Source organism: Vulpes vulpes, chromosome 13 (genome assembly GCF_048418805.1).
Source record: "Vulpes vulpes isolate BD-2025 chromosome 13, VulVul3, whole genome shotgun sequence".
NCBI lineage: Eukaryota > Metazoa > Chordata > Mammalia > Carnivora > Canidae > Vulpes > Vulpes vulpes.
The window spans coordinates 107,316,794-107,338,254 of record NC_132792.1 but is presented as its reverse complement, the minus strand read 5'-3'; the positions used below and the strand labels follow the sequence as shown (position 1 = coordinate 107,338,254).

General features: G+C 36.8%; 1 protein-coding gene across 18 annotated transcripts in view; it reads right to left on the bottom strand.

Moving 5' to 3' along the window:
* KIAA1328 (KIAA1328 ortholog) overlaps positions 1-21,461 on the bottom strand; it is a 348,897-nt gene that overhangs the window by 38,544 nt on the left and 288,892 nt on the right. For 16 of the 18 annotated variants that reach the window (XM_025996997.2, XM_072732245.1, XM_072732240.1 and 13 more), the window contains one exon: positions 13,458-13,566. In XM_025996997.2, coding sequence (XP_025852782.1) covers positions 13,458-13,566 — 109 coding nt within the window. Of the gene's footprint in view, positions 1-9,419; positions 12,228-13,457; positions 13,567-21,461 lie in introns of those variants that run through there. The other 2 variants (XM_072732239.1, XM_072732247.1) reach the window with 2 other exon arrangements.

The following is a 21,461-nucleotide window of genomic DNA, read 5'->3' as shown; positions in this document are numbered from 1 at the left end:
GAGGAATGGGTATAGAAGATGTGGTATATATACACACACAGACACACACATACTGGAATATTATGCAGCCATAAAAGGAGATGAGATCTTGCCATTTGCAACAGTATAGGTGGACCTGGTGGGTATTATGCTAAGTGAAATAAGTCAGATTAAGATAAATACCATATGATTCATATGTGCAATCTAAAAAACAAAACAAATGAATAAACAAATAAAAAGCAGAATCAGACCTATAAATACAGATGGTTGCCAGAGAGTAGAAGTATGGAAGGATAGAGAAAATGGGTGAAAGAGAGTAGGAGATACAGATTTACAGTCATGAAATGAGTAAGTCATAGGGATAAAAGACGGCATAAGGAATATAGTCAATGGTATTATAATAGCATTGTAACAGGACAGATGGTAGTTACACTTGTGATAAGCACAGCATAATGTACAGAGAAGTTGATTCACTATGTTGTATATCTGAAACACTGTATCACCTATACTCAAATGAAAATGTGTTAAATATAAGTGATATATATGCACACACAAATATATATTTAAATATATAAACAGTATATAAAGATGTCTAGTTGAGCTTAAGATACATTAGCCAATGACCATTAACTACATTATTCCTTTATAAGGAATGCTTCTCCATTATAAGCATTCCTGTTGATAAAGTCTTTGATTTACCCAGTGGCCTTTTTGAAACTATCAGGCACAAGCCTGGCTATTCTTTCCCTAAGGCAAAGCATGTAGCTTACACTAAGATATGGTTACCTCTTTCAATGTGGCTAATGATTTCAATTTGGACTTCAAGGGTGTTAACCTTTTTTTTTCTATTTTTCTCTGGGCATCCTCTCTAAAGTAAGATCTGATGTTTACCAGACATGGTTTCACTTAAACATTAAAAAAGAAAAACCCCAGTAAACACATGTTCACATAGCACAATCTCTGGGAATGTAAAGTGCACCCAGTCCCCTATCAACTGGGAAGGTCAAAGATACCCACATGATTGCTCTGCACCATGCTATGAATGATGGGTACCATGTTTATCTACTTAATGTTTCCAAACTACTGGCCAGCACAAAATCCAAAGATTTTGAAGGACAGTTTAAAACATGTTATTCTGAAATCAATTATTTGTTTTTGAAAATGTTCACTTCTCATTTTATTCTCACTACTTTAAAATCAAGAGGAAGATGCACATGATTTCATCTCTAAACAAAGGGTAAGGCTCAGGTGTAGGATGGAAGGCTGAACTAAAGTTCCACGTGGTCAAGGGACTCTGTCAAGGTTTTGCTGCTGATACAGACGGATGAATCCTGGTCTTTGGCCTTTCATATTATTGCCCTTTCCTTGAAGCCATGCTGCCTATCTGCATGCAGGATGTTAACCTGACAAAACCAGAATAACAAAGTAGCCATGGTCCAAAGCAGAGGCTTAGAGGAAGTTGTATACTTTGGCAGAACATAAGGAAAGGAATAGCTAAGTGAAGAGAACTGTGAGTCACTGTCCAAGCAATCAAATCCTAAGGTAAAGAACATGCTGAAACTGCTCACAATTGAGAATCTGCTCCTTGAAAACTTCCTGAAAGTCTAGATATCTTTCAATTCTTATTAAATGGGAACATCTGAAAGTAGATGAAAATGTAAGTAAGTTCTGAGAAGTAAAAAGCACAATTAAATGTATAAGCAGGGCACAAGCCTATGGTTCTTTTGTAGATGTGAAGAAGACCTAATGGAAAATAATTGTCTATAGGAATGCCATAAACTGGTAAATCGAAAAGTAAACAGTTACTTTGTCATCATTCATTCATTCTTATTGAATGTCTGTCATGTGCCAGGTCCTGCTCTAGGACAGGGATATAGCAATGAATATAATAAAAGAAGTCCTTGCCCTGGGGTACCTGGGTGGATCAGTCCATTGAGCATTTGACTCTTGATTTTAGCTTAGGTCATGGTCTCAGGGTTGTGAGTTTGAGCTCTGCCTCCAGCTCCCCTGCTCAGCAGGGAGTCGCTTCTCTCCTTCTCCTACTCTCTCTGCCCTTCTCCCTGCTCCCTCTCTCTCAAGTAAGTAAGTAAGTAAGTAAGTAAATAAATAAATAAAGCAAGCTTTAAAAAAATCCTTGCCCTCATGAAGTTTATATTCCAGGTGGTAGAGGAGAGGGGAAGAAGCAGACAATAAATAAAACACATTGGGAAATTTTACAGTGTATTAGAAGGTGATAAAGCAGAGGTGAAGAAGAAGAAAGCAGAGAAGGAAGAGAAAGGTAGAAAAACATTAAGAATGATTTCCTTAGGAGTCTTTCCCTTTTACTCAGAGGATGATGGTGCCATATAGGCGTTTCATAGAGAAGACTGCCATCAATTCTATGTCTTAGTGGTTAGACCCAACTTCAACAATTTAGATCACTAAGAGGAACTCTGAGGGCTTCTTAACGATTTTTGTCAGTGTAAGCTTATTGGTGGGTTCTGGTAATGCCCTGGAGAGAGGATGACAATAGCTAAAGAAAATTGCTAAGGGCAAGGAGAGTACTGGGGTGGGGTTGGGTGGGGTACCGGGGGTGGAAGGGAGAGAGAGAGAGAGACTAAGAGAATGTCAGTGTACCAGACTCTAGGTAGTTAGAGGATGTGCAGCTCCAGAGAAGGAGCTTCCAAATGGTGTTTTTAGACCAAGCGACATAGAACTAGATACTTTTAAAGAGCTTCTGAAGTGATTCCAATGTGCAGATAGATTTACAACCACTGCTCTGAAGGGAATTAAATAAACTCTTCCAGAAGTTTTTTACAAAGGGTTAATTGTGGGAAGAAATCCATGATCAGTAACACCATTGAGGCCTTAAGTGACCCTAGAAACATTAGTTCTAGGAACACAACATTAAATCCTAACTCAAGCACTATCCAAGAATTTTACTCCCTACCCTCCTGTATTTAGAGGAAAAACAAATGGAGGACACATCTCAAGACATTAAAAGAATGTGCCAATGGTGCATAGGGACAATACTTTGCAGGGTCATTCACATTTGCTGTTAAAGCCACATTTCTGCAGAGCACTCACTATCAGTGTATTTGGTAGAGGGGCTAATATTTACATATATTGTTCTGGGTGCCTAAACAAGTCTTGTGCAGAGCACAGGGAAAGAAGTGAACACTAAATATACACTATGACCCAGCACCATATTAAGGGCTTTGAATACCTAATGTTAATACTCTGAGCAAATTTTTAAGGTGGTTATTAATAGTCTTATTTTAACCTGAGGAATCACATTTAGAGAGGTAAAGCAAAAGACATGTTTGCAAACATGTTTGCATGATAAATATGAAAAAATATACCCCTATTGCCAACTTCTGAGATGAACCTGACCCTATTCCTAATCTTTTATCAGGGAAAACACATAGGTTTGGAATTAGAGTAGCAAAGTCCAAATCCTAGCTCCTCATTGCTTGTGTGACTTGGGAAGTTCTACAATGACAACTACTATTTAGCTATATACCAAGACTGTGCTAAGTACTTTATGGAAACCATCCTGCTTAATCATCATGACAGGTCAATGAGGAGATATTATTATCCCCATTTTATAGATTAAATGATTTGTTCAAAACCATATAGCTAGCATTCAAACCTAGGCCTATAAATCCAGGTGTTATAATTATTACACCTGGGCTCTTGACTGTTCTATAATTGCCTCGTTGAGCTTTACTTTCTCATGATTGTGAGGATTACGTTAGGCAATATATATAATTTTAGAAAAGCACTGAACTGCCTAGAACACTAAGTGACACTCAACAAATGTTTCTTAACATTGAATTCAGGGAATTTGGTGACATCGGACCAAATGAATGACTCTAAAACAGCAGTCCATGAGGCTAAAAACTGTGAAATGATAACAGTAACTGGCAATGCTGAACAGATGCCACTAATCATACCATTTTTCAGTGTTCAGGACCCTGGAGAAGATACACCAAGGTGCATAATCCTTACCTATTGCTGGCTCCACAAAGAAATAGCAATGTATGTCATATGTTCCAAGGTGAACCTTAGAGTTCTTGAGTACTCTTGGAATCAGAGTAAAAAAAATTTTTTAAAAGATTTTATTTATTTATTCATGAGAGACACAGGAAGAGGGAGAAGCAGGCTCCATGCAGGGAGCCCGACGTGGGACTCGTTCCCGAGTCTCCAGGATCATGCCCTGGGCTGAAGGCACGTGCCAAACCACTGAGCCACCCAGGCTTCCCCAGAGTAAAAAACTTTGAAATGGGTTTACCTCCTAATAATATGTGCTCTTTTGTTTTCTTTCTAAATATTGTTTTAAACATTATGTAATATATCACTGTAAACATCTGGAAAATGCAGAAAACTGTGAACAGTGAAGGAGCTCTCATAATCCCTTCACCCAGAATTTAGAATTCCTGAAGCCAAGGATTAGAATTCTAAGTGACAAGTAAATATCAGGCGTTTTAATATATATTTTCTCTGTGCAGTATGTTTTTTCCTACGCTAAGAATGTCTTGACAAGCATCCTCAAGACAAATTCATTTCTTGGAATTATGCTATCTCTTTATTATTTCAACCTAGCCTATTTATTTCTATTTTTTAAGCTTATATGCTGTATAACAGTGTGTGCCAGAGGAATGGATGATTATATTAATGGCTTTTAACAGTGGGAATTATAGTAACAACACAGTATCATGGCTTAATTAAAAGCAGCATCTTTTTATCAAACACATAAGAGTTTCCATAAGTTCAACTGTTCTTGGTAGTAATGTACCTGCTGGCAGGGAATTTCAAATTATCAACTCAACTTAAACAAAACCCCTTTTGAATGGCGGGGCTTTTCATCCTTCTGATTAAAGATGGAGGACAGAGGGGCACATTATACTTCATGGTTTTTTTTTTACATATTCAACACATTCTTTTCTGAAGTTTTCATAGTATTCCTTTTTACTGTCATCATTTTATGTGCACCATTTCATTAGGCTTTGTTTTTCTTTACAATATGTAAATTTCCACTTAAGATGGAAAAGTTATAGTAAATGCTACTCTGTGTGTGGTGTGCAAACTTACTCTGAGAGCAAATAAAGCTAAAATGATAGCTCTTGGCCTAGTAGCCCACATTTTAGGAAGTCATTTTGAAAAACCTAAAAAGGAATTTTATCTACTATTTTGCAGTTGAGTTTTAGTAGTCATTAAAGATAGCTTTATAATGACATGTAATTTATATGAACACATATTATAAATGGACATATCTATATATGCCCAACACATTACCTGATATGTAACACATTACCTGATATATAACACATTACCTGACACTCAATGAATAGTGGCCAGTATTGTCACATATGGTCATCGGTCATATACTCAACTATATAGAGGCAGTGAAGTCTGCTATTCAAACCTACTACATAAACTCAAGTAGTACCTGTGGGCTTTAGTTTGGGGTTTGGGATTTTAGTGTAGCTCTCCTCTCTCCACCCTGGAAGAATAACAAATTACTATGAGCTAGGTGTATGGGGAAAATCTAGCTGAGTACATATAATATTTGTGTGAACATACAGGTGAGAAAAATTCTGATTAAAAAAAATTTTGTTATAGTTAGGATTCCAGGCACAAGTGCAAGAAAATGTTGCAATTTGGCTGTTGTGTGTCATGGAAACACAACATTTCTCTTTCTCTTGAATGGCTGCTTCTTCCTATCAAGTTACAAAAATAAAGTGTAACTCTTAAAGCAAGTTTCTCTGATTCCCACTCTAAACCAGATTTTTATCAGCTTAGTGCTTACACCTTGAATAAGTTCAAGTTTCAGGCAGTGTGGAAGAATTAAAAAAACACTAAAATTTGGGATCAGAAAACTACATTCAGGTCCTCTTTTCTGCTATATTACTGTGTGACCATGGACAGTTCCAGTCTTGTTCAGTTCCCATTTCCTCACTGTAGAATGAGGTACTACTATTACTACTTATTTCACAGGGTTGGGTGCAATTTAAATAAGAAAAATGCAGGTTCAAAGAATTCTGTCAATTCTTAGGTACTATGCCAGGCATTGTGAACAGGTAATTATTATTTTCAGCATTGTATTTTTGTTACAAGTATGATAGATATATACGTTGCTTACATAGGTTTTGAATCCCCTGGCTGCTGCCAATCCAGAACTTTGTTACCAGAGACAAAACAGATCATTTTTACAATCAGGAACAGCATATTTACACAATTTTTCCTTCTATGCAATCTAAGTGGTTACTGGCAAATTGAGATGAGAAAATAAACAATGCTTGAAAAGCCCAATAAACAATGACCCAAAAAGAATGAAGAGGGACAAATGCAGAAATGTTTGTCCCTCTTCTTGGCACAGTAAAGGGCCAAAATGCCAGTTGTTCAAGCACTTTAAAGGTTATATCATAATATTTGGAGCTGGAAGCAACTAGATTTTCATGTCAAGTTACTTAAAGGTGAAAATAATGGTGAAAAAATCCCACTTTAAAAAAATTAAAATTGTATATATTTAAAGTATACAACATGATTTTTAGAAGAGTTATTTAATATTAGGAAATTATTAATGATACACATATACACAGTAAAATGATTGCTACAATCAAATATATCCATCTCTTCATATGCTTGCAATTTGTGTGTGTATGTGTGGTGAGAATACTTGAAACCTATTCTTTTAGCAAATTTCCAACATTTAATATAGTATTATTAACTATAGCCATTATGCTATACATTAGATTTCCACACTTATTCATCCGAACGCATTTCAACTTTGTACCCTTTGACTAATATCTCCTCATTTCCACCTTCCTACTCTTGGTTACCACCATTCTCCTTTCTGCTTCTATGCTTCAAATGTTTTAGGTTCCACATATGCATGAAATCATGCAGTATTTCTGCATCTGGCTTATTTCATTTAGTGTAATCTCCTCCAGGTTAATCCGTATTGTTACAACGGCAGAGCTCCTTTTTATTTTATTTATTTTAAAGATTATTTATTTATTCATAAAGACGAGAGAGAGAGAGAGAGAGAGAGAGAGAGAGGCAGAGATACAGGCAGAGGGAGAAGCAGGCACCATGCAGAGAGCCTGACGTGGGACTTGATCCAGGGTCTCCAGGATCACACCCTAGGCTGCAGGTGGCACTAAACTCCTGCGCCACCAGGGCTGCCCAGAGCTCCTTTTTAAAGGCTGAATACTATCCAAGGTTCATTTATCTACTGATGGGACATTTAGGTTGCAATGGACATGGGAGCACAGACATCTCTTTGTGGTATTGATCTTATTTCCTTCAAGTTTATTCCCAAAAAGGGGTTACTGGATCATATAGTAGTTCTATTTTTAATTTTTTGAGGGACCTCCATACTGTTTTCCACAATAGCTGTACCAATTTACATTCCCACCAACAGTGTACAAGGTTCCCTTTTCTCCACATCCTCACCATTATATACTTGTTGCCTTCTATATAGTTGAAAATAGCCATCCCAACAGGTAGAGGTAATATCTCATTGTGGTTTTGATGTGCATTTCCCCAATGATTAATGATGTCGAGCATCTTTTCATATACCTGTTGGCAATCTGTGTGTCTTCTTTGACAAGTTCAACAACGATTCATGACAAAAACTCTTAACAAAATATAGAAGAAAATTTCCTCAGCACAATGAAGGCCATTTAAAAAAAGACACAGCTAATGTCATAATCAATGGGGGAAAAATTGAAGGCTTTTCCTACGCGATCTGGTACAGGGCAAGGAACCGCACTCTTGTCACTCCTATTACATAAAGTACTAGAAGGGCAAGCAATAGCAGTGAGTCAAGAAAAAGAAATAAAAGCCATTCAAATAGTTAAGGAAGAAGTAAAATCTCTGCAAGTGATATGTAGCCAACCCTACAGACTCCATATACAAAACAACAACAACAACAACAACAACAACCTTTAGGGGGTTTCAGTAAAGTTCTCAGATATGAAATCAATATACAAAAATCAGTTGAGTCTCTTTACACCAACAATGATCTAATTAAAAAGTAAATTAAGTAAAATAAGTAAATTATTATAAACTTCCATTTATAATAGCATCAAAAAGAATAAAATACTTGGAAATAAGTTTAATTAAGGCAGTGAAAGATTTGGACACTGAAAACTAGGAAACATTGATGAAAATAATTGAAGACAAAAATAAATGGAAAGTTATCCCATCTCCATGGATTGGAATAATTAATATCGTTAAAATATCCTGCTACCAAGTGATGTATGCATTCAATGCAATCCCTACCAAAATTCCAATGTCATTTTTCACAGAAACAGAAAAAAAATCTAAAAATTCATATGGAACGACAAGAGACTCTAAATAGCTAAAATTTTGAGAAAAAAGAATACGGTTGGAGGCATCACACTTCTGGATTTCAAATTATATTATAAAGCTTTAGTAATAGAAACAGTATGGTAGGGACGCCTGGGTGGCTTAGTAGTTAAATGCATCTGCTCAGGGCGTGATCCTGGAGTCCTGGGATTGAGTCCTACACAAGCTCCCTGCATGGAGCCTGCTTCTCCCTCTATGTCTCTGCCTCTCACTTTCTGTGTCTCTCATGAAAAAATAAATAAAATCTTATAAAAAAAAGAAACAGTATGGTACTGGTATAAAAACAGACACACAAACCCATGGGACATAATCAAGAACCCAAAATAAACCAAATCTTTAATAAATGGTCTATGCATTTTCAACAAGGGTGCCAAGAATATACAATTGGGAAGGGGTAATCTTATCAATAAATGGTGCTGGATATTCACATGCAAAAGAATGAAACTGGACTCTCATCTTTCATGATATTAAAAAAAACTGAGAGTGGATTAAAGACTTAAATATAAGATCTGTAATTGCAAAATTCCTAGCAGAAAACAGGAAAAAGCTCCTTGACACTAGTCCTTGAAATGATTTTTTTTTGGATACGATGCCAAAACCTCAAGCAACAAATGCAAAAGTAAGCAAATGGGACTGCCTCGAACTGTAAAGGAAATGATCACAAACTGGAAGAAAATATTTATAGACTAAATATCTGATAAGAGGTTAATTATCCAAAATATATAAGGAACTCATACAACTCAATCAAAAACAAAAGCAAACAAAATAACCAGTCTCAATAACAAATGGGCAGAGGACCTGAATAGACAGGCATTCTTCTAAAGACACAGAAAAATATAGTTTTTAAGACAGAGAAAAGTTTAAGTTCTAGACTGCAGGGCACTTGGATCCTTCCAGCCTGGGCTCAGTGTAATGTAGTCCCAGTTCTCCAATATTCTGAGCTGAGTCCCTCAGCCTCAACCTCAATGGACACAAAGTCTCACAAGCTTCCCATCAGCTGTACACAAATACTTGTATGGGAGCATGACTATGCACAAGCAAGTGCTCTATAGAGAGCTCATCAAGCTGAAAACTTACAGCAATTTTTTTTTAGGACAATTAAGCATATGGTTTGACAGCAAAGGAACACAGTCTTAAAAAAGAACATGTTAAACTATTTTAAAACTATTTTTCAAAAAGCCCCCAAGTAAGCTATTACATCTTTGAAAATACATACCCAAATATTTTTTTACCTCGTTCAACAACAACAACAAAAGAAACAAAAATCTCCCCTCTCCAACATATCTAAAAACCACACCAAACAAAATAAAACTAAACTTCCAACTCTTGGAGCGCCTGGGTGACTCAGCTGGTTAAGCGTCTGACTCTTGGTTTCTGCCTGGGTCATGAGATCCAGCCCCATGTCGGGCTCTGTGCTCAAGGGTGAGTCTGCTTGAAATTCTCTCCCTTTGCCCTGACCCCATTTGTACACATGTGCCCTCTCTCCCTAAAAATAGGTAAATAAACCTTAAAAAAAAGAGCAAAACTTTCAACTCTGTGTTGTGGTAAAAAACTAAGCTTTTTTTTTTTAAAAAAGCTAGAGTAGAGAGGTGAGCAGTACTTCCTAGAAACAGGCTAACTATAGCTTCAGTTCCCCAAATTCAGTAATTGGGCATGCTTTGGTGAGATATGCTTTTCTCTCTTCATATCACACACACAACACACACACACGAGGGCAAGAGCACCAGCCTTAACTCTTATGAATTGGGGGACAACAGAGAGAAGAATTCTTAGTAACCCTTTACTCAAGGACTGAGAACATAATCCTGCTGCTGCAGGCCTGTTATTTGCCTCTGTTTATCAGTTTGGAACAATTACCACTGAGCTGTCATATGACCGGGAAATAGAAACTTCACTGGTATTTTAAAAAGGGACAAGATTTCTGTTTCACTGAACAGTCCCAGAAGATACTGTCTTCAGTTTAATATAAAATATATTAGATCTCCATACCTGGATAGAAAAAGATACCCACATATAAAGGATATATAGCTGTAATATGCTTTTTCTCCCCAAATTTGAAATAAAATATTTGAAGATCCAAAGCTACATTAATGCAAATATCTGTCTGTTGCAAGTATACTTTTTGATTAAATTGGCATACATCAAGTACAATTAGAAAGGTTATTTATAACGAAGAAATACATAATTCTGCATCTTAATGGGGATGACAATTATGGCTGATGGTTGCTAATTAACATTACTTCTTTTGCTTTGGGTGTCAGTTCCTATATGATCTCTATTGGTGGCAATGGACATACCTAATTCTGGAAGGCACAAAAGGGTTAATTATCAGTAATAATTGTGCTTATAACAAATTAATTGGGAACCTGACCAGCTCTGGCTTCACCTTGGAGACCAGAGAATCAAGTAGAATTTGTAAACTCTGACTCAGCATCATGGCAGAAGTATTTGTTGAACTTTCTGATCAAAGCTGCACCTACCCACTAGGTGTTCAGGATGACAGGGAAAAAAGCCCCAGGGGAAGTGGGTTTGTGAGGTGTTGCCTGTTCCAGCCAAGCAGAAATGCCTGGCACTATTTGGTTCAGCAGTACCACCCTCTTGTGCTGCCAGCATGACCATTGTGCTGACTCTATTGGGCAGCCCGGGGGTGTGTGATCAATGTTGGGGGCCAGGAGTGAATGAAGAGAAAGAAGCACCGCAGCTCTCAGCACAGGAAACTATAAAGCCACCTTTGCTTATGCTATAAATTACATATTTATTTTGTTAGCATGAGATAGATGAATATTTCTACATATAAAGGTGTCCAGCTAAAATCAGGATAAGTGATATTAATGTCCTATGGTCAGTATTATTGAACCTCCAAAGCAATAAACTTTATGAGTCAATAAATATTACATTTGCAACATAGTTAACATTCCTTTACTGTCTCTAGCACTTATTACACATTGTAACCGCAAGTCTACAATACATTATTCATATTTGGGGTGTCACCAAGTGATGGATTGCTGCAGGAGAGGCTGTCCTTTAAATAAATCAACAAATAAAAATGCAAATGTTAACATTTTCAGCCACAACTTTTTCTATCTTGAATGGGGAATGAAAATTTCACATTATATTGACAGGCAGCAGAGAGAACAATTAACAATCCACATTGTGAATGAGAAAGATGGCTTTGCCACGCCTGGTTTTATCACCTGCACATCATGCAACAATATGGGACTCTTCTAGGTGTTAGTGCCGTTCAGAGAACAAAGGAGAATCTGTTTCCCACCAGTATCTGTCCCATCCTCATCTTCTTTCCCAAATTTGGAAAATTCTTGGAATTTAGGGTAGATAGGGTTTTACTCTTATTCTCAGTACCTTCATAGGTTTGTTGGGATGAAGAACAGAGTTTTGTCTTGTATTAAGAGTTTACATGCAACTGAAAAGAAGTCTATAAAAAATGCCTTTTCTACACTTTGAAATAAAAATAATTCTAATAATCCTGATTCTGAAATCTGGAAAGCAACCACTGTACCCTCCTGGTAACTGATTTTCATAGTACTGAATCTTTTTTTTCAACTCTGCACTTTGTATAAAAGATCTATAATATGCCATCATGCACTTCTAAGGATGAAATCCAGGGTGTTACACATTGTTTTATTTAGCCAAGTACTCATTATTTAAGAAACCTCTGAGAATGTGTATTTAGCTGATTTGCAGTGTTAGGAACTAACAGATACAGAATCCTTTTTTTAAGGTCTGTAAATATGAGTCTTCACAGCAATTTTAACCTGGCCTTGTAAAACTGTACAAAGTTGATATGGTCCATTCAGAAAATGTGTGCTGAGAATGTTCCACAAAACTCCTACTGGGGAAACATTTTATTCTTTTTCATGCTTCTCTCTAAACTGAAATGCAATAATCAAAAACACATTAAAGTAGCGTTAAAGATCTCACTTTTATCTTCAATAGGAAAATTCACTAAGATTGAAAATCCAGATCATTTCTCCTCCAGAGGAAGCCCTCAAGGTGACTGGGATGCATCCTCTTTGAGCAGAAGCATTCAGCCACAATGCTAAATGGCCCAAGGAGGAAGCCCCCCTCAACATTTCAGAACAGCTCAATGTGGGTACTTGGGAAATGCTAATAAGGGCAGCATTAAAAATAAAAGAAAGGAGCAATGTGGTAAACTAGTTAAATTTTCTTTTGATTGTGGGTCACCTTCAAAATAGAGGTTGTTATTGTCAACTACTATAGTATTTAAAATAATGGGCTTTGGAGTCTGAAGCTGGTTCTGCAAAGTGACCTTAGGCAAGTCACTCAAACTTTTAGTTTCCTAATTTTGGAAATGAGATTGATAGTAGTACCACTTCATACGGCTGTGAGGAAGATTAAATCAGACAGTTCATACAAATGGTGGACACATAATAGGTCCTAATAGATGGTAGATACTATTGTCCTCTGTGTTACAGTTATTTCCCAAAAGTTGTTTATAATTAAAATTAAGTCTTAAAATCTATATTAATCTGATAAGATGCTGGGAATTTAAGTGCTCAAACGATCATGTCTCCAAGGAAGCCGAAAATAAGCCCATTTGGTGTTGATGTTTATATATTCAGCCTAAAATGCATAACAGGGGGGTGGCTTATTGCACGTGAAACAATTTTAATAATGTATTTCTTTTCCTGACTCCAGAAAAGGCTGATCAAATTCTTAACCTTCAAATGTCTCTAGTATCAGTAAAGGCTGACAGTCTTTTAAAACTGTAATTCAAAATCCACTATAATTTTCAGTATCAATTAATTAAATTAGTTAAAGTCCAAGTGTATAACCATTCTGTGACAAACTGGGAAAGACCTGCTGCTAAGCACATTTTCAGATGAAAGACAGGATTGGCCTTGTGTTTCTCTGGAAAAATCCTTGCCAATTACCAGTTTCAATTAAGACAGGGCATGTGTAAAGGAAAGGGCTCTATGAGTTCAAGCTGGCCAAATCTAGATGCTTCCAAATAAGGCCCCTCTCGTGAGTGACAGCTTTTAAGAATTGTCAAGACTTTTCAACTCCTTATTAAATGACTCCCCCGTTCCCCAAACTCTCTTATCTAAAGAATGTTAAACTAAAGAGTCTCTGAGGCTTACCGGGAAGTGTCAAGCTGCAGTGCCGATGTGGTTGTGATTGCAAGCTCCTTTTGGCTTCCTTTTGTCATAGGAGATGTGGAAGCATCTTTTCTAACTCCTGCCCCTGTTCCTGTATGAACAATAAAAGCAATTAATTTAGGCATTCAATAAAAAGAAATGGAAAAGTCCATTCTGAGTAATATATTAGACATTTCAAAAATCCCTAAGCTTTAAAAGTAAGCCATTTTTTTTCCCTCTGAAAGGAAACAATGGCAGATGGAAAACTCAGTGGGTTGTTTTGATTTTGTAAACATCAGAGATCCACAGTAACTTGTTTAAAAAAAGTACTTCTGTGCAATAACAGGCTGGCTAGTGATTTTGTTTTTAAACCTGATAGCCTGTCATCTTCCTGCTGATTTGAGTTTACTGTGAAAATGCCCAAGAAGGTAGATTGCTTATTTTGTTCCCTTTAACAATTCTAAGAAAAGATATTTCTTCTCTTTGAGTCTAGCACTTTGTACCTCCAAACTCCCCAAGTTAAATTGCTCTTACCCCTAAAACTTTTAAGGTAGACATAAATCTTGAATTTCTTTCAAAGAACTGTACACTGGGCTAAAACAAATGTTTGATTGGAAGAGACGCTCACCTAACCATTTTAGGGTTGATTTGGTCTCTGTTCCTTCCTAACAAGCAATGTTCAGTTAATAATTATTTTTCTCCTCTGGAGTGCTAAATACAATGGCATGGACAAAGTTTCTTGTTCTCTAATTTTTATTATTTCTAACAATAATTTTTTCCTTTCCCTTTTCCTTCTTAATATTATTTCCCAAACAACACAAAACATCCCTGTCTTTTTCTTAGAAGACTGTATGAATCCCATTCATAATTTTCTTCTGGTACCTGGGAAACTATTGCCCAGGCTGCTTAAAGAAATTATTTGGGGGCAGCCCGGGTGGCTCAGTGGTTTAGCGCCGCCTTCAGCCCAGGGCGTGATCCTGGAGACCCGGGTCCCAGGTCAGGATCCCTGAGGGAGCCTGCCTCTCCCTCTGCGTGTGTCTCTGCCTCTCTCTCTCTCTCTCTCTCTCTCTCTCTCTCTCTCTCTGTCTCTCATGAATAAATAAATAAAATCTTTTTTTTTTAAATCTTTATTTATTTATGAAAGTCACAGAGAGAGAGAGAGGCAGAGACACAGGCAGAGGGAGAAGCAGGCTCCACGCACCGGGAGCCCGATGTGGGATTCGATCCCGCGTCTCCAGGATCACGCCCTGGGCCAAAGGCAGGCGCCAAACCGCTGCGCCACCCAGGTATCCCAAAATCTTAAACAAAAAAAGAAATTATTTGGGAAAATTTACTTTTTCTTTGAGGAAAGTTTAACTATTTAAATAATATTAAGACAGCTTTGGTGTGTTGGGAATCTCAGACCTTCAAATGCCAAAAATATAGTATGCCAATTCTGGGAATGGCACCCCTTTTTTGGTGTGACCAGAGAAAATCAGGCCCAGAAAATGCAAGAGTCTTTGGATATATAGAGATATTAGCATCAAAACAGTCACCATGATCCTTAGTATTCAAAAACTATACTCAATACTGCCTGTTCTTTATTATGTATAGATGTAAAAGATGAGCCACCTAAATGCACAATTCAATCTTCTTTGTATACACAAACCTGTGGGACCCTCAAGCCAAACCAGTACATTTTCAAATTAGACATAAACTCCATCATATATACAGTGCATCAGTTGGTAAATATTTACCAAGTACCTAATGATGGGTAAGGCCTGGTGCCACAATTAAGCTCAGAGTTAGTTTAGGGGAGAGTAAAGAAGATGGGAGAGTAAGAATATGAGATACTCTTAACAATACAGTAAAGAATCATAAATAACCTAAGGCAGTATAAGATAATAATAGCTAACAGATATGGTATGCTTTTTATGTACCTAGTACTGTTCTAGGCCCTTGCCACATACCATTTATCTTTTTATAAAACAGTTTAATTATAATTCCAATAACATAAAATTTAACAATCTCAAGCTACAGTTTGATAAATATTAGTAAATTTATGTAACTTAGGAAAGCATGGCCACAAGCCAGTTTTAAAAAACTCTGTCATGGATGGGGTGCCTGGGTGGCTCAATCAACTGAGCATCTGACTTTTGGTTTAGGTTCAGGTCATGCTCTCAGGGTTGTGAGATGGAGCCTAAGTAGGGCTCTGCACTCAGTGAGGAGTCTGCTTGAGATCCTTTCCCTCACCCTCTCCCCTTGCCTCTCCTCCCACACGTGCACTCTCTCTCTCTCTCTCTCAAATCATCTTAAAAAAATATTTGTCATGGGATTGACTTATTTTTACAATCCAGTTTTAGAATATTTCCTCACTCCCAAAAGCTCCCTCATGCTCATTTGTGGCCAGCCCCCCTCCCCTGTCTGTTTTGTTTCTATCCCTTCTTTAGCTCTCTCTATATAGTTTTGCCATTTCTAGAAATTAGTTATAGTTATCCTCATAAAAGCCCTTTGCAATAGGTACTATTTTTTTTAATATCTCATTTAGAGATAGTCAAAATAAGCCATAGGAGACTTCCATGACCTGTCTATGGCCACAAAACTAGTAAGTGATGGAGCCAATATTCATGTCCAGATAATCCGATCCCAGAGTTTCACCATTAGGTTATTCTTCTGTAATAAATAGTATGAAAAGTATGAGGAATTAAGAAGTGGGAGAGATCACTATGGCTGTAGGATTAAAGATTTGATGCAGGAGGTGGTATTTTGATAGGAAGGAATGAGGAGCATGGAATTAGCAAAAGCATTAAATTAAAAACCTTGAGGCTAAATATTTAATGTATTCAGGAAATATTTATTGAGCATCATTATGTCCTTGTACCTTGCTAATCACTTTAAATCACTTTACATGCATTATCTCATTATTTTTTCCAACAGTCCTTATATTATTGTCCTATTTTTATGGATAAGGAAGTGAAAACTATGAAAGGTCAAGCAGAATGCCCAATATCACACAGCTAGTAAGAACAAGGCTGGGGTTTTGACTTTATATTGCAAACTAATCTTAAGCATTGTGCTATTTGGCCACATGAATAAAACACAGCAATAACAGCCACAATAAAAAAAAAAAACTGGTCTTTGGAGAGATTACTTCTGTGGCAGGATTTGGAATAGAGTAGGACAGAGAGAATGGGAGCAGGTAAAGCAGCTCACCACAACTACAACTGCGTGGGTAGAATTCTGGGTGGTGTGAGGGGAAATTAAAATGGGCAAACAGGAGTAGATACAACTAAGAGGGGTTTGTGGCTAAGGTGAGGGAAGAAGAAATGTCTGGTAGGGAAAGAATATAATCATCTGCAAACACTATTATAGAAGACCTGAACATCAGTCTTATTTATTCTGTTTTGATACTTCTATCAATAGTCTAGACGATTGACATTTGATGGAGACTTTATTTATTTATTTATTTATTTATTTATTTTCACATTTTAAAATTTGAATTCAATTTGCTAACATATACTATAACACCCAGCGCTCATCTCATCAAGTGCCCTCCTCAGTGCCCATCATGCAGCTACCCCATGTGCCACCCACCTCCTCTTTCACAACCCTTTGTTTTGATGGGGACAATTTAAAGAAGAAATTTTAGTGTGGGTCCAGGGACTTCTTTGGAATTCATGGATATACTTCATGAATGTGTGATTCCCTCATAACTGCAGGCCAATAATGAGTGTATATATGCTCATTCACTCTTTAAGGAAAGGCATCATAACTTTCATCAAATTCTAAGAGTTTGAGACCTCCCCAAAATTAGGAATGATTGGTCTAAGACATAGGACAGGTTTATTCCTTTTTCTTGGTTTCTAAGTTGTATTCCTTATTAAGTTTCTGGAAAGGTATATATCAGCTTTTAATTATATTCATTTCTTCTACAAAATTTGATTTCATATTAAGTACACTAACAATTACATGGTTATGCATATCATAAAACTACATATATATTTACACATACACACCCACATACACACATACACAAAGACAATATATACATTAAAAAAAAAGTGCATGGGGCACCTAGGTGGCTCAGTTGGTTAAGCATCTGACTCTTGGTTTTGGCTCAGCTAATGATCTTAGGGTTGTGGGGCTGAGTCCTGCATTGGGCTCCACGCTCAGTGGGGAATCTGCTCAAGATTCTCTCTCTCCCCCTCCTCCTGCTCTCCCCCTACTCATGGATTCTCTCTCTCAAAAAGATAAATAAATCTTGGGACACCTAGGTGGCTCAGTGGTTGAGCATCTGCCCTTGGCTCAAGCCGTGATCCTGTAGTCTTGGGATGGGGTCCCACATCCGGTTCCCTGCATGGAGCCTGCTTCTCTCTCTGCTTATGTCTCTGCCTCTCTCTCTCTGTGTTTCTCATGAATAAATAAATAAAATCTTTTTAAAAATCTTTAAAAAATAAAAATAAAAATAAAAGTGCTGACAAGGATATTATCCATTAGGGTGGTAAGTTTTTTTTTTAATTCATTCATGAGAGGGAGAGAGAGAGAGAGACTGTGAGTGAGAGAGAGAGGCAGAGGCACAGGCAGAGGAAGAAGCAGGATCCATGCAGGAAGCCTGACGTGGAACTCAATCCCAGGTCTCCAGGATCACACCTGGACTGAAGGCGGCACTAAACCGCTGAGCCACCGGGCTGGCCTGGGTGGTAAGTTTCATAAATGTTTGAATGTATGTAAATAAACACATACATATATTTTTGCATACATACATGAAATTGAACATAATGGAACATAGTCTATCCACAGATAGTTGGGTCTATGCCCATCCATCAGTCAATATCTCATGATAATATAGCTTTTTAGAGTTCAACGTTTAGGAAAATTCTGTTTCTTTGCTCTTTGTTTTATTTAGTATTTTAAAAGTCACTCAGTGGGCAGCCCTGGTGGCGCAGTGGTTTAGCGCCGCCTGCAGCCCGGGGTGTGATCCTGGAGACCTCGGATCGAGTCCCACGTCGGGCTTCCTGCATGGAACCTGCTTCTCCCTCTGTCTGTGTCTCTGCCTCTCTCTCTTTCTCTCTGAATAAATAAAAAATAAAATAAATAAAAGTCATTCAGTTATATCATACATTCAGTTTAAAGAATAAATGATAGGGACACCTGGGTGGCTCAGTGGTTAAGCATCTGACTTTGGCTCAAGTCGGGATCCTGGGGTCCCCGGGATCGAGTTCCACATTGAGCTCCTTGCATGGAGCCTGCTTCTCACTCTGCCTGTGTCTCTGCCTCTCTGTGTTTCTCATGAATAAATAAATAAAATCTTAAAAAAAAAAGAATAAATGATAAAGAAAATATCAGTATAACACTTTTGCAGATCAAGAAATGAAGTACTGGCAGGAATGTCACTGGAAACATTACTAATGTCCATCCCTAATTGCAACCTCTTCTTGTCTCCAAGAACCAGTTACTATTCTCATAATTATTCCCTTTTTATTCTTTATAGTTTTACCATTTATGAATGCATCCCCAAAAAATGTGACATAGTTTTGCTGCTTTTAGCTTTATACAAATAGAAATATATTATATATATTCTTTTGAAGACTTCTTTTGCTCAATATTATGTCCATGATATTTATCTATGTTGATAATTTATATAGCTGCAGTTTGTTTTCTTTACTACATAGTATTCCAATGCATGCATTTATGACTTTTTATCCATTCTATTGATGGATATTTAAAGTATTTCTTATTTTCTATTATGAAGAATGCTTGCTGTGGCAGAGGCTGCCAGTTATTCATCAAATGATCTTCATCCAGAGCACCAGCTAAATTATATTTCCCAATCCCCCTTATGATTATGTGTAGTCGAGTAGAAAACTACTGGATGTTATATGTGCCATTTCAGGCCTATCCTATAAAACCTTTCATATGTGCTCTTTATACCCTTCCTCCTTCTTATTGACCTGTTATAGCAGGGCCAACAGCTTCCTGTAAAGGGCCACATAGTAAATATACTAGGCTTTATGGGTCATTGAGCTTCTGTTGCAACTATTCAACTCTGTGTTATAACAAGAAAGGATCCACAGACAATGCATAAAAAATGGAAATCAGGGCAGCCCCCATGGTGCAGCGGTTTAGCGCCGCCTGCGGCCCAGGGCGTGATCCTGGGGACCCTGGATCAAGTCCCATGTCAGGCTCTCTGTATGATGCCTGCTTCTCCCTCTGCCTGTGTCTCTGCCTCTCTCTCTCTCTCTGAATAAATAAATAAAATCTTTAAAAAAATGGAAATCATGTATTCTAATAAAACTTTATTTATGAAAACAAGCAGCAAGGACAGATTTGGCCATGAACAAAGTTTGCTAATCCCTGTGCTATTGTAATACTCAAGGTGATCTTGGAAGAAACTTCTTGTTCCTTAAGCTATTGATATTTTTTCTATTTGTTATTGTAGTTTAGCCTACCCAACTAAACATAGCTGCTTTGAACATATTTGTAAGTTAATTATGTGTATGAGATTCTCTCTAGCATATATAAAATGGAATCTCTTGGATATGGGGTATTTGTTCTTTATCTTCAATAAATAATGCAAAACTGTTTTCCAAAGTGGTTGTATATATTTACTCTGATCAGCAGACAAGCATTCCTGGTGTTCTAGTCTTGCTAACACAAGAATGATAATGAAAACACAATCTATCATAATTTGTGGGAGGCAGCTAAAGTAATGCTTAGAGAGAAACTTCTAGTTTACATACTTATATTAGAAAAGAAAAAAGATTTAAAATTATAGATCTCAGTTTTCAATTTAAGAAGCTAGGGAAAAAAGAGTTAATTAAGCCCAAATTAGTACAAAGTAAATAATAAAAATAAGAACAAGAATCAATGGAATAGAAAACAAGCACGTATTAGACAAAAATCAACAAAATGCAAAGGCTGTTTTTTTTTTCTTTCAAAGAAACAGTAATATTGATTACCTCCTAGCAAGACTGATCAAGAGAGAAAATTAAAAATTACCAATATCAGGAATGAAAGAGGGACATCACTATGGATGTTAAGGCCATTAAAGAAAAGGCATGTAATGAACAATTTTATGCCAATAAAGTCAACAACTTAGATGAAATGAGCCAATCCCACAAAAAACAAAAATCAGCAAAATTGAACACAAAAAGAAATGACAAGTCTGAATACTCCAGTATCTGTTAAAGAAAAATAAAATCCAAAATAAGAAAACCCATCTACACACACATACCATCACCATCAACACTAAAAACAAAAGCAACAACTCCAAGCCAGATGTTTCAATGGTGGATTCTATAAAACATGTAAGGAACAAACGATACCAATCTTAACATGAACTCTTTCAGAAAAGAGAGGAGAAAAAAAGTACTACTTTATTTTTTTAAAAATTGTAGTAAAATACACATTTGCCATTTTAATCATTTTAGTGTGTATAAGTTGCTGGTATTAGGTACATTTGCAATGTTGTGCAACCATCACACTATCTAGTTCCAGACTTTTTTCATCACTTCAAACAAAAACTCTGTAACAATTAAGCAGTCATTTTCCATTTTCCCCTCCTCCTAAGTCCCTAGTGGCCATAAATCTGCTTTGTCTATTCTGGATATTTTATATGAATAGAATCATACAATGTGTGGCCTTTTGTGTCTGGCTTCTTTCAGTTAGCATAATTTTTTCTTTTCTTTCTTTCTTTCTTTCTTTCTTTCTTTCTTTCTTTCTTTCTTTTTTTCTTTCTTTCTTTCTTCTTTCTTTCTTTCTTCTTTCTTTTCTTTCTTTCTTCTTTCTTTCTTTCTTTTTTTCTTTTCTTTCTTTTTTTTTTTAAATTTTAAGTAGACTCCATGTCTAGCATGGAGTCCAATGAGGGCTAAAACTCACGACCCTGAGATCAAGACCTAAGTTGAGATCAAGAGTCAGATGTTCACTGACTGAGCTGCCCAGGTGCCCCAGCATAATGTTTTCAAAGTTCATTGATGTTAGCACATATCAGAACTTCATTCCTTCTTAAGGTTAAATTATATTCCATTG